The 14461-nt window shown below is 39.9% G+C and overlaps 1 protein-coding gene across 2 annotated transcripts in view; it reads right to left on the bottom strand.

Moving 5' to 3' along the window:
- LOC115760422 (aminopeptidase N) overlaps positions 1 to 14461 on the bottom strand; it is a 259648-nt gene that overhangs the window by 190472 nt on the left and 54715 nt on the right. The window contains exon 2 of one of the 2 annotated variants that reach the window (XM_030701730.1): positions 2004 to 2085. In XM_030701730.1, coding sequence (XP_030557590.1) covers positions 2004 to 2081 — 78 coding nt within the window. In that variant the 5' untranslated portion in view covers positions 2082 to 2085. The remainder of the gene's footprint in view (positions 1 to 2003; positions 2086 to 14461) is intronic. The other variant, XM_030701732.1, reaches the window with a different exon arrangement.

Here is a 14461-nt window from a genome sequence, read left to right as displayed (position 1 = left end):
GAGAAGACGATGACATCGTCAACATAGACATAGCAAGATTTGCCAATTTGCTCACGCAGTACGTCGTCAACAGTTCTTTGAAAGATGCTGGCCGCATTCTTCAACCCAAAGGGTAGTCGACTAAATTCGAACTTCCCATCGTTAACTGCAATGGCTGTTTTTTCACGGTCACGCTCTGCTAGCGTGATCTGGTGATAGCCGGATTTTAGGTCCAATGTCGAAAAGTATTTAGCTTTGCCAAGATTCCCCAAAATCATTGGAATTTTAATCATAGGGTATCTGTCTGCGATGGTTTTCTCGTTAAGTTTGCGAAAATCCGTTACGAGGCGCATATTCTTGTTACCTCTCTTTTCTTCTCCTCTTCTTGTCCACCAGCCAAATGGGGTTGTTGTAGGGGGAAACAGATTTTTTGATAATACCGTTCTTCAGAAGGGTTTGAATTTCTTTGTTAACGAATTCCGCTGCCTCCATTGGGTAGGGGTATAGTCGGACATAAACAAGTTGTTCATCAGTGGTCCTGATAGTGGCCACCACTGATGTGTTATAGGGAAGTGCTTCTTCCGGATCGGCGAAGGCCTTGTGTTTGCTTTTTAGCATTTTTAGGAATGAATCTTTTACATCGGGAGCGTCGGCGCAGTCAACACTCCTCCTTGCGTGAGCAAGTCGAGCCTCACAATTCCATCAAATGTGGACAGGTCTGGGAGTAAGAAAAATGTGGCAGTTTTGTTGAGCAGAGATATAAGGCACTTATGAGTGATCTTCGCGGTGCCGTGTATAGAATGGGTAGAGAAGGAAGAATTTACTAAGCACACACCGTTTAAATTTAGATATGGCCTGATATAATTCTTGGAAGCGCACGTGTCGATGAGAAATCTCATCTGGATCCCTGCTACTCTCCCACTGATGTAGGGCAGCAGGGAGCTTCCCCTAAAAAATTGAGTCTGAGTCATACCTGCTACTATTGTCGTCGGCAATTTGCTGTTCTGCTGCTGCTGCAGAGCTAGCATACGAACCTAAATCTTGATCCGGCTCGTGAGCTGTGTGATGGCCTCTCTGCCTCTTCTGTCCGCTTAAAAGCCCAGAAGTGGCCGTTCTTTTGTAGGCTTGAGAAGCGCTAGAGTTAACGTAGGCTGGTGCTTGCGATGGTTGTAGAATTTTTGACACAGATGGATCGACGTCCATTGGTTCCTGTGACCCGCCACCTTTGTTCCACCTGCCACTCTGTTGCTCAAATTGGCTTTGTTGCTGTTTCTGTTGTTTAGTGAAGTCAGGATTTTTGGAACCGCTGAGTTGCGGATCCCCCTGCTCTTAACCCCTATCTGGCTGACGGACCTGCGGCCTCGGGGTTAATATTTGTTCCCTATCTTCTTGCCCCTTAGCGAAGCTAGCGGCAAAGGCGTACCTCTCATGGTTTGCCTCTACCTCTTGCGCTAGAGCTAGGGCCGACGGTAAGTTCTTAAGCTTTGCCGCGAACAGGACATCCGTCAGGCTACGCTTTAGGCCTGAGACAAAAACACGCAAAGCATCATCTCTGAACTTCGTACAAAGCCCTTGTGCCATGCTTGGTTCGTAGAACATGTTGACCTTATTGGTGAGAAGAGTATGCTTTTTCTCAACCTCATCATAGTATTGTAAAATTGTTAATGAGCTCTGTCTTAAAGTGCTCATCTCTTGTTCTATGACGTGAATGCCTCTCTTATCCCTGTTCGTGAAATCGAGACGGTTTATTATGGCATCAAAATTCATTACTATGCCAATAATTTTGCTCTTAATAATAATGACCGCTTGGTAGTGGCGTGAGCTGCCGTCGTGTGCTTTGTAAATTTTATATACCGCTATCGTATCTGTGGCGACTGTCATGCCCGTAATCCTTTACGTACTTCGCCGAAAGGCGAAAAAAAATCAGTTGGGTGCAATAAATTATATGTCAGATAAAATATATATTCATCAAACAGAGTAGGGAAAATAATTAAATATTGTAAATACAATTTTTTATTACTTACATGACTTGTTTTATAACAATAAAACATAAAATAGAGAAAAAACAATAAATTGTATGCGTTCGACTTAAAGATGTTCATTCTACTGAAATAAATTTAAATAGAAATTAATCTTTAGTAATGTCTGAAACATACAATCTAGTAAAATAAAATATCATTAATTAGTAGTATTATAGTATTATTGCTTTTCTCCACTGGCTTAAAAAATGACACATTTTCAAATTTCACATATTGGTGTCCCACCGATTGTCGGTAACATGTGAGTGGCAAAAGTACCGCTTCTTTAAACAAACAGCTTATCGAGTTGTTTTAATTTACATAAGCGCCGCAAAGTTTTGCTTCCACAACTCAAATAATGCTCTCTCGAAGTAAGGGCTCGTTGATATATCAGCTGTCTATGGTTATGATACTTTCACATTTTTCACAACATAGATAGTAATCTCGATTAATCATCGCAAAAAACACGAAATGTTCGGGGCGAATTTACACATTTTTCAAAAATATGACATTTTTGAAACATGTGTGAAATGTGTTTTCTGCTACGAGCTCATTTACTTTAGTAGTAATAACAAGTAAGAGGTTCTAGTCGGGACCTCCCGACTACGAAATACCCTGAACCCTCTTATTCCAACACCAAAAAAATTAAAAAAAAAAAAAGTTCCCTTGGCAGGGTTCGAACTCGCAACTGACCGCATTACTTGCTATGCCTCTACTCTTCAGTCACACCAATAATTAAGTACTTATGATAAAAAAAAGGAACTACAATGGCATTACAGAAAATTACCATGCTGTTAAAATGCGAAGCAGCGCGCATGAATGTGTGTGTGTACATGCATACAGAAATTCTTAAAGCTACTGCCCCATTCAATTGCGCAGTTGCATATAACTTTGGTTTTTCTTAACCGATCTTTATGAAATTTTCTACAGTATATCTTATTGTACCATAGAATATTTGTGTATTCTGAAAAAGTCAACTGCATTTAAACTGTGGTTTAAATTGTTTGGCAATAAAAGTTGGGTTATTAACTTGATTTATAGCTCTTGGGTGGTAGCGGGGTAGTGGCGATAGATATTGAATGAAAGATACTTGACATATATATAATATTCTAGATGCAACATATCATGTTCGGTGACTCTAGCTCTAATTATTTACCAAAATTGCCCAAAAAACAGGATATCGATATCGATTTTTATCGATTGCTTGGAAACGGAGTAAGTTATCGATTATCGGAAGCAAACTCGATCTGCGCGGGAACTAGGAGCATCTACATCTAAAATTTCAGTCTCTAGCTCTTATAGGTTCTGAGATCCTTGCGTTCATACATACGGACGGACGGACGGACGGATAAACATACGGACATGGCTAGATCGACTCGGCTATTGATGCTATTGATATACATACTTTATGGGGTCGGAGAAGCTTCCTTCTGCCTGTTACATACACTTGGATTTTGCACAAATGCAATATACCTTTGTACCCATTTTTAATGGGTTCAGGGTATAAAAACAAAAATCTTTCCCTCAATAGAAATCGAGCCTGTGATAGATCGCACATGCTGGTTTGCCTTAGCAGTAATAAAATAAAATGAGGAAAAACAAAATTCCCTCGGTAGGGTTTGAACTCGCAACAGACAACACTTCTTGCCCTTGCTCAACAGCCACACCAATAATTGAATCATAATTATAACAAGTAAGAGGTTCTAGTCGGGAGCTGCCAACTAGGGGATACCCTGAACCCTCTTCTTCCAACACCCAATGCAGTTTGCGCTACGCGCTCTTTTGTAAAAATAAAGATAAATAAAAAAAATATAAAGTTCCCTTGGCAAGGTTCGAACTCGCAACTGACGCATTACTTTCTGCCGACTCCACTCAACAGCCACACGAGCAAAAAAAAAATAAAAATTGTTTCCTCCCTAGGGCTCGAACTTGCAACAGACCGGTCCACTTGCCGCCGCCTCTAATCAAAAGCCACACCAATAATCAAATCTTTGTAAGAGAACAACGAATTAAAATAACAGCACAGAAAACAGCACAATCGTTGATAGAATTCAAAGAAAATGCGCATGAATGTGTATGTCTACATGTATAAATTCGGGCATTTGCGCTTGCTATCTCAAACTCGAGGCCAGTAAAAACATGTTTTATTTAATAACTTCTGTGCTTTACAACCGATTTTCTGCATCTTATTGTACTATAGAATATTCCTCTATTATAAAAAGTCAACTGCATTTAAATTGTGGCCTATATTGGAGTGCAGCATAAATTGGTTTATTAACTTAATTGAAAGCTATGAGGTAGTAGCGGGTAGGTGGCGATAGGTATTAAATGAAAGATACTTGATATATATATACTATTCTAGAATAAACATATCACGTTTGGTGACTTAAGCCTTTAATATTTACCCAATTTGCTCAAAAAACAGGATTTCGATAACAATTTGTATCGATTAGTTGAAAACGGATAAAGTTATCGATTATCAGAAACAAACTTGATCTGCGCATGGACTAGGAGGACCTACACCTAAAATTTCAGGTATCTAGCTCTTGTAGGTTCTGAGATCCTTGCGTTCATACATACGGACGGACGGACAGACAGACGGACATGGCTAGATCGACTCGGCTATTGATTCTGAACAGAAAGATATATATATATACTTTATGGGGTCGGAGATGCTTCCTTCTGCCTGTTACATACACTTGGATTTTGCACAAATGCAATATACCTTTGTACCCATTTTTAATGGGTTCAGGGTATAAAAACAAAAATCTTTCCCTCAATAGAAATCGAGCCTGTGATAGATCGCACATGCTGGTTTGCCTTAGCAGTAATAAAATAAAATGAGGAAAAACAAAATTCCCTCGGTAGGGTTTGAACTCGCAACAGACAACACTTCTTGCCCTTGCTCAACAGCCACACCAATAATTGAATCATAATTATAACAAGTAAGAGGTTCTAGTCGGGAGCTGCCAACTAGGGGATACCCTGAACCCTCTTCTTCCAACACCCAATGCAGTTTGCGCTACGCGCTCTTTTGTAAAAATAAAGATAAATAAAAAAAATATAAAGTTCCCTTGGCAAGGTTCGAACTCGCAACTGACGCATTACTTTCTGCCGACTCCACTCAACAGCCACACGAGCAAAAAAAAAATAAAAATTGTTTCCTCCCTAGGGCTCGAACTTGCAACAGACCGGTCCACTTGCCGCCGCCTCTAATCAAAAGCCACACCAATAATCAAATCTTTGTAAGAGAACAACGAATTAAAATAACAGCACAGAAAACAGCACAATCGTTGATAGAATTCAAAGAAAATGCGCATGAATGTGTATGTCTACATGTATAAATTCGGGCATTTGCGCTTGCTATCTCAAACTCGAGGCCAGTAAAAACATGTTTTATTTAATAACTTCTGTGCTTTACAACCGATTTTCTGCATCTTATTGTACTATAGAATATTCCTCTATTATAAAAAGTCAACTGCATTTAAATTGTGGCCTATATTGGAGTGCAGCATAAATTGGTTTATTAACTTAATTGAAAGCTATGAGGTAGTAGCGGGTAGGTGGCGATAGGTATTAAATGAAAGATACTTGATATATATATACTATTCTAGAATAAACATATCACGTTTGGTGACTTAAGCCTTTAATATTTACCCAATTTGCTCAAAAAACAGGATTTCGATAACAATTTGTATCGATTAGTTGAAAACGGATAAAGTTATCGATTATCAGAAACAAACTTGATCTGCGCATGGACTAGGAGGACCTACACCTAAAATTTCAGGTATCTAGCTCTTGTAGGTTCTGAGATCCTTGCGTTCATACATACGGACGGACGGACAGACAGACGGACATGGCTAGATCGACTCGGCTATTGATTCTGAACAGAAAGATATATATATATACTTTATGGGGTCGGAGATGCTTCCTTCTGCCTGTTACATACACTTGGATTTTGCACAAATGCAATATACCTTTGTACCCATTTTTAATGGGTTCAGGGTATAAAAACAAAAATCTTTCCCTCAATAGAAATCGAGCCTGTGATAGATCGCACATGCTGGTTTGCCTTAGCAGTAATAAAATAAAATGAGGAAAAACAAAATTCCCTCGGTAGGGTTTGAACTCGCAACAGACAACACTTCTTGCCCTTGCTCAACAGCCACACCAATAATTGAATCATAATTATAACAAGTAAGAGGTTCTAGTCGGGAGCTGCCAACTAGGGGATACCCTGAACCCTCTTCTTCCAACACCCAATGCAGTTTGCGCTACGCGCTCTTTTGTAAAAATAAAGATAAATAAAAAAAATATAAAGTTCCCTTGGCAAGGTTCGAACTCGCAACTGACGCATTACTTTCTGCCGACTCCACTCAACAGCCACACGAGCAAAAAAAAAATAAAAATTGTTTCCTCCCTAGGGCTCGAACTTGCAACAGACCGGTCCACTTGCCGCCGCCTCTAATCAAAAGCCACACCAATAATCAAATCTTTGTAAGAGAACAACGAATTAAAATAACAGCACAGAAAACAGTACAATCGTTGATAGAATTCAAAGAAAATGCGCATGAATGTGTATGTCTACATGTATAAATTCGGGCATTTGCGCTTGCTATCTCAAACTCGAGGCCAGTAAAAACATGTTTTATTTAATAACTTCTGTGCTTTACAACCGATTTTCTGCATCTTATTGTACTATAGAATATTCCTGTATTATAAAAAGTCAACTGCATTTAAATTGTGGCCTATATTGGAGTGCAGCATAAATTGGTTTATTAACTTAATTGAAAGCTATGAGGTAGTAGCGGGTAGGTGGCGATAGGTATTAAATGAAAGATACTTGATATATATATACTATTCTAGAATAAACATATCACGTTTGGTGACTTAAGCCTTTAATATTTACCCAATTTGCTCAAAAAACAGGATTTCGATAACAATTTGTATCGATTAGTTGAAAACGGATAAAGTTATCGATTATCAGAAACAAACTTGATCTGCGCATGGACTAGGAGGACCTACACCTAAAATTTCAGGTCTCTAGCTCTTGTAGGTTCTGAGATCCTTGCGTTCATACATACGGACGGACGGACAGACAGACGGACATGGCTAGATCGACTCGGCTATTGATTCTGAACAGAAAGATATATATATATACTTTATGGGGTCGGAGATGCTTCCTTCTGCCTGTTACAAACATTTGCATAAATACATTGTAATCTCCTTTCCCATTTCAATGGTTTCAGGGTATAAAAAACAGATTAAAATAACATCCCAAAACAGTCAAAAACCAGCCAAACTAATCGCAAAAGCAATGCTGTTCATAGAATTCAATAAAGACGCGCGTGAAAATGTGTTTGTCAATGTATACAGAATTTCTTGCGGCTTGCGCTAGCTGCTCTAATCTCGTGGTCTTTAATAACTTATGTGTTTTTTTACCGATCTTGATGAAATTTTCAACATTAGATCTTATATTTTCGAAGAGTCAATTGCATTAAAATTAGTGGGCAATACAAGTTACTTTATTATCTTGGCCTTAGGTTTAAAATGAAAGATACTTGACATATATATATATATACATATATTGTAATTTATTATAAATTTGTGTGTGTCAATGAATATATATATTGTTGGTGACTCTAGCTCTTATAATTACAAGATTTGCTCAAAAATAAGGATTTCGAAATCTATTTTTATCGATTACTTAAGAACGGAGGAAGCTATCGATTATCGGAAACAAGCTCGTACTGCGCATGGACTAGGAGGACCTATATTTCAAATTTTAAATTTCAGACAGACGGAAATGGCTAGATCGACACTGCTGAACGAGAATATATGTATGTCGCAGTACACTCGGGTTCCATATGAGCGAAGTGAGTTTTGATCTTTATACAGACGACGATCAGAGGGCACTGACTGCTAGTTTTCTAGCCGCCTGTATAATTCCCTCGAACCACACTCGGCGACAGTGCCGCGACGCATTTCGCAGCGCTGCGCAGGCGACGCATTTTGTAGCTCTGCACAGGCGACGCGACGCCATTGCCTTGCTCAAACGGTACTTTGCAAAGTGAAAGAACCGAAAGACTCATGTCGAATTCATGCGTATTATTATCATTCCATGAAACTAGTATTCTTTATACACCAAAACATTCCATTCACCGACACGGCCATTCTGACTCGTGTACAAAAGACCATAATTCAAGTTGCCCTTTCGGTTTTATTTTTGTTTTGTATTGCAAATTATTATTACAAACGTTTCCACTACAAAAGAAAATCTTAATGTTTCAATTTATAAAGACTTCTAACATTCTAACAGTTTCACAAAATAGTACCAAACCTCCTCATATCATACTTTAACATAATCTTTACCATTGGTGCACGACGCGCGACTTGAATGCTTAGCCACTGGCAGCCCCACGAGGTTCCCACCATAGGCAGGCCAAAGATTGCCTCTTGCTTCGATTCTGCAATAACAGGGGTCTCCCACACTAGACGCTTAGAATTGAATCTCACCCTGACCTGAGCTACGATCACTTTCCATTGATGATATCAATCAACACCGGTCATCGATAGGCAAACCAATATCAACAATGTCTTCCACCGCAAGCTTAACGATTCCATCTACCCAGACATGGTTATAGCTTCCGCAGAGGATATGGACGACGCCCTCAGTGGTTTTACCGAAAAGGTGCTGATTGCAGCAGCAGAAATGCCAACCTCTGAGGCAGGCTCCTCTCAAAAGAAGCAACGGCTCCTGGTGGCGCTCGGTTGCAGAGCAGGCTGCAACCTTTACCGCCCACCTCGAAGAGCGCTTCACGCCTTTCAGCATCGCCACTGAAGGTGAGATTGCAGAGCTTACAGCTGCTGTATCCTCAGTGACAGAGCCTGACTCCCCCCATTCATTTACCAAAATGGTTGAAAATGTGCTCCAACGCCTAAAGCCAAATAAAGCCCCAGGATACGACTTAGTGTGCAATCGCACATTAAAAGCGCTCCCTGCGAATACTGTCCTCTTACTGATCTTAATCTTCAACGCCATAATAAAGGTGAAATACTTTCCAGAAGCGTGGACAATTTCAATCGTGAGCATGATTCACAAGCCTGATTCTAGCCTGTCGCAGCTAGACTTATGGCCATTGCAGAGTCACGGGGCTTTATTCCAAACCACCAATTTGGCTTCCGCGCTGGGCACGGAACCACGGAACAGGGTCGTCAACCACGTTCTGAAGGCGTTTGACAAAAAATTGTACTGTGTGGCGACCTTTGTCGATGTCAGCCAGGCATTTGACCGTATTTGGCACCTAGGGCTACTCGCACTACTTCACTCTGATCCGATCCTATTAGGAGGGTCGTTCTTTCAGGGTGAAAGTAAGGCGGAGCAGTCCCCCATCCATCACATCCGAGCTGGCGTCCCTCAAGGTAATGTACTAGGGCCACTATTAATTTCCCTCTTATCCGCACACATGCCGACTCCAAGCGCCCATGCCCTCGGACTGCCTTCGCGCACACTCCTAATGGCCTCATATGCCGACGAGGTCTGCGCAATGGTCAGCGCCAGATCCGGGGTTGCTACAGATGCTGCGCAGAACTACCTGGACCTACTTAGCTCCTGGGCTCGACGCTGGAACGTCAAACTAAGCCCTGCCAAAACCACCACTGTGTGCTTCACAATTAAAAAAGGACTACCGCCAGCGCTGAGGCTAAACGGACTGACGCTAAACCAAGAGAGCGAAACAAAATACTTGGGAGTCACCCTTGATAAGCGTTAAGCTTTTGCCACATTAGAGGTGTTGCGCAACGCTGCCGAAATTAACTGGCCAAGCTACATTAGCTGCTCAACCCTCACAGTAAACTTTCTCTGGCAAGTAAACTACTTGTTTACTTACAAATTGTGGAACCCATCTGGCGATACGCAGTCTGGATCTGGGACTTGGCTGCAGCAAGCGTCTCCGCCGGATGGAAGGTGCGCCATATTGCGTGCGCAACAACGTCCTCCACACTCCACTGCGTTCCAGTTTCAGCAGCCGTTGACATATTTTTCAACGTTCTCATTTTCCGATCCACTTGGCCATTAGCTCGACTAGCATCGGTTGCAATCAAGTGCAAGTTTATTTTATGATCTGAACAGAATTGACTAAACTTTCCGTAAAACACCTTCCCTGTGACAGGCATATTTATAGAACTGACCAATTTAAGGGTATGATATAGATATACATATTTGGTAAACGCATCTACTTGAACAATAATGTACTCCTTTTGGTCACTCTTGCCACTCAACTTCCCAGTTATGTCGACGTGGATAGTGTACCAAGGAATATTGACTTTCTGGATTGGATGCAGTTTAGCCTGAATTTTTTCCGAAATTGATTTGGACATTTTGCAAGTGATGCAGTTGTCAACAAATTTTTTATATATTTTGACATGTTCTCAAACATGTAAAAATCATAAACTTGATCGAGTGTCTTTTCGAAACCTATTTGCATTATTGACTCGTGAACTTGGTTTATAACGGATAATCTGAAAGCAAGCGGCACCACTGGTAAACAGCTTGTTCTGCCATTTCTCTGTATTCTCCAGCGAAGAACTTCTGTCCTCAGTTCATAGGTTTTCCTAATATCTTCAGCAAGAGAAAATTCTTTCAATTTACTCAAAATTTGGGTTTTTTCTGAGTCTCGACGCTGTTCAGCAATGAGCCAATTGCTTAAAATTTCGGCCAAGCTAACTCTCTTCTCTTCAATCGCCTTCACAGAAGAAGTAGACTATGGAAAGATAGGATTTCTCGACAAAAAGTCAGAATGGGCCATTCTTTTCCCGTCTTTGTACTGAATGTCGAATGTAAATGACTGTAAATAAGCCCACCAGCGTTGCGCTCTAGGGGTCAAATCTTGTTAATTTCTTGACGCCTTTAGTGAGTTACAGACGGTATAAAAAGTTCCTACCCAACAAATTGTGTCGAAAAGGTTTAATGGCGTTAACAACTGCTAAAGTTTCCAACTCATAAGAGTGGTATCTCGACTCTGCAGGTGAAGTAGTTTTGCTATAGCATTCTATTACCTGGGGCTTGGATAATTTGGGTCAAAAATTACAAGGACTAGTTTATCATTAAGAGTAATAATAACCTTCTTCCGTATCTGTTCATGTTCTCTTTTCCAAAAATATTGAAAAAACATTGAACCGATGTTTTCAAGAAAGAAACCTTTGTAATGTTGAATGAAAACCCAGTCTCTTACAGAATATTCAGAACAATCTCTAATCTTTCTAACACCTCACATTGTATTGCAGCAATTGTCATGATGTCATCCATATAGACGATAACATAAGAATTTTCCAGAGCTCCGAGCGCCTGCATTACTAAGCGTTGAAAAACAGAGGGCGCGTTTTTAAGCCCGAATGGCATAGACAAATAGAATAGAATACTCAATAGAATCCGAATTTAAAGGAATTTGATAGTATGCACTGGCCATATCTAAGCATGTGAAATATTTAACTCCTCGAAGTCTATTTATTTGATCCTGTATAAATGGCAGAGGGTATTTATCTGCGATTGTATTTGAATCTATAGTCAACACAAAGTCTCACATAAGGTGAATAGCTTGATCTTATTATATTGCATTTCAGCAGCTCATGGACTCAATCGATATGGCCTTCTTTGAACTGTTTTTCTTGGATCAATTAATCTAATTTGTATTTCGCCGACTTTTACTTTAGTACATGGAATACCTTGTATAAAAATATTTGAGTAATTCTCCAACAATGAATTAGGTTATCTTGTCCCTCAAGTTCAATATCAATATCGGTTGGTTCGCACCGGTACATACATTAATTATTTTAGCTATTGTAATTGTAAATTGGACAATATCAAAATCCTTATTTAGTATTTCACGGCCAATGACAATATCGTTTTGCATGTGATCATCGCCTATTACATGAAACAAAATATAATTACAACTTCCATCAATTTTAACGTTACTTAAAATTTGCACAGTAGTACATATTCCATTACTGCCTATGCCTTTTAACAAAACAATATTATTCAATCTCTAACCAGAGAATATAGTACTAAGCTTTTATTTCATCAGTGAGAATTCCGCTCCGGAATCAAAGGTGATTAAAAAATTTGGCCTCTATAGTTCATGTCTCTCTTATGTACTGCAAGGCTGCACTGCTCCACTCGGTTTTCTCGGATGAATGTCTTCTTATCAGCTTCCTTCTCTGTACATTGGGTAAATATGTGTCCCCGGTCTCCGCACTTGTAGCAGATTACACTTGATTTTTCACGTTGATATTCATCTCGTCTGCCATGTCGTTCAGTGTCGTTCGCAAAGGTTATGTTGTTGTTTTCTGAGTCTGCATTCAAACATTTTGTGGCCCAATTTTCCACAAAAATGACATTCTATTCATGATTGCTTTTGCCGTTTAGGATAAATTTCAGATTGTTGCTGCACAAGGTCACTCTTCCTTTTATTAACAGTGAACGCTTTTAGTTCGGACTGTAAATCGATTTGTCAGCATATTTAGAAACATGGCGGCTGGTGTTTCCATAGTGTCAAAGCGTTGTGTGTACAATTCTTAAAATGCGAGCCAGGTTAAATCACCGTAACACTCTTGCGGCAGCCATCGCGAAGCGCTTCCCTCCAATGCTGAACTTAAAGCCACTACCAACACACTGCCTTTTAATGGGTTTTCTTTTAAAATAATTTCAATAGTAGTACACCACATTTGAGCGAAATGAGTTTCGATCTTTACACAGGCGACTATCAGAGGACACTGACTGCTCGTTTTCTAGCCACCTGTATAATTCCCTTGAACCACACTCCGAATGTCGAGTCTAGCGCAAATTCTACGAATTCCTGTACACATGTGCAGACATACATACATTCATGCGCGTTTTTATTGAATTCTATAATCAGCATTCCATTTGCGATTGTATTGTCTTCTATATGTGATGTTATTTTAATTGGTTTTTATTCTTAAGTCGGGGAGTCCAATTGTTGTAACTTTTTGAAATATATTTTAAATACTTACTTATGTATGTTTAATTTTAAGTTTTTTTTTAATAGGTAAATTCTGTTACTAATGCGGTACAGATATTTGTGCCTCAGGATCCAAGTGATATCGAATCTTATAGAACAGAGGCACAGTCTGCTGTGTGACAGACGGTTCGATTAACTATTTTAGCAGGACGGGGTTTTTTATAAGTTATGATGAAGCTGATCTGAATGGGGCTTTAAATTTATTGAAAATTTAATGCTGTTTAGATCAGCCAAATTAACTTGGACCTTATGGAATTGTCTTCAGATGCCCTTTTGATTTGATTAACCTTAAGTTAAATATCAGAGCCATATTAGCCGGTCGGAGATCTGGCACTGTAAGCAGGACAACGGTTGTGCACAATTTCAATGGAAAATTCACAGTTCATTGGTACAACGTTCTTCTTTAGATCCCATACGTTGTAGCAAATATTTAGTCGTCGATTGCAGCCATGAAATGTTTAAGTATCTACGCACACTTGATGGTGCTGCGATACGTTCGTTCGAGCCTTAGGATGAAACCTATCGGAATGTTTTGCACCTTCTTATTTACCAGCTTAAGAACAAACCTTTACAATGGCATCCACACACAAAGGCAATATTTGCGTCAAAATGGTATCAAAATGAAATTTTCAAGGAATTTATGTATAGATGAATGAATAATGAAATTTGTGTTTTGAAGCACGTTATGGGCAGCTTAGCTGTGGATCGTTAGAATCCGAATCCAATATTCCAAGCCACAGGAGCTGACGTCTGTTGGCCCTTGTTTTGCAAGAGAGAAATTCCTGAACAAATGCTCCATTTCTGTTTTATTCGTCTCCTCCAGAAGGGAATTGTCTACTTCACAGTGCAAAAAACGAACTCGCGGTTTGAAGGGGGTATGTAGTTCACGTGTTCCAAGACGAGGCCATGACTGTCAGTTTGGGTACAGAACCATTGGGTGCTATGCAGAGCGAGCAGGTAATTCCGATACGATACGAAGGCGGCTAATTTGCCATTTGAAGGGAGGACCTAGAGCAACGGATGACACCGGCCAGGATGGTTACGACTACATTAAAATCAATTGCAAACTTTTACCGAATCTCTGCAAGATTCGACAATAGTTTTGCGGGTGTTGGCGTACATGTAAAGTTTTGTCAAGCAAAATATTGTTATTCCCACCAACAAACGAAATTAAAGGGATTTCTTATGCTCAAAACAAGAATATCCATTTGAGTGCATTTATCTGAGCAGTAAAAAGCCACCCACTTCTAGCAAGCTCCTCAATTTAAATTCGTTTTTCGATAGCGATTGCTCCATTCCATCATGTGGTCGTGTAAGAGCGTCCGAGGCACTCAGCTACGATGAGCGACATCCAGTAATAATACTATACTCGTGTGCATATTTACGTCTTTTACCCGCGTTCACTCATCGCATATTCCTGCACGGAGG

The sequence above is a fragment of the Drosophila novamexicana genome, unplaced genomic scaffold, assembly GCF_003285875.2.
Source record: "Drosophila novamexicana strain 15010-1031.04,08,12 unplaced genomic scaffold, DnovRS2.1 tig00000434-arrow-pilon, whole genome shotgun sequence".
NCBI lineage: Eukaryota > Metazoa > Arthropoda > Insecta > Diptera > Drosophilidae > Drosophila > Drosophila novamexicana.
The sequence above is the reverse complement of the archived record's forward strand: the minus strand, read 5'-3'. Positions and strand labels throughout refer to the sequence as shown.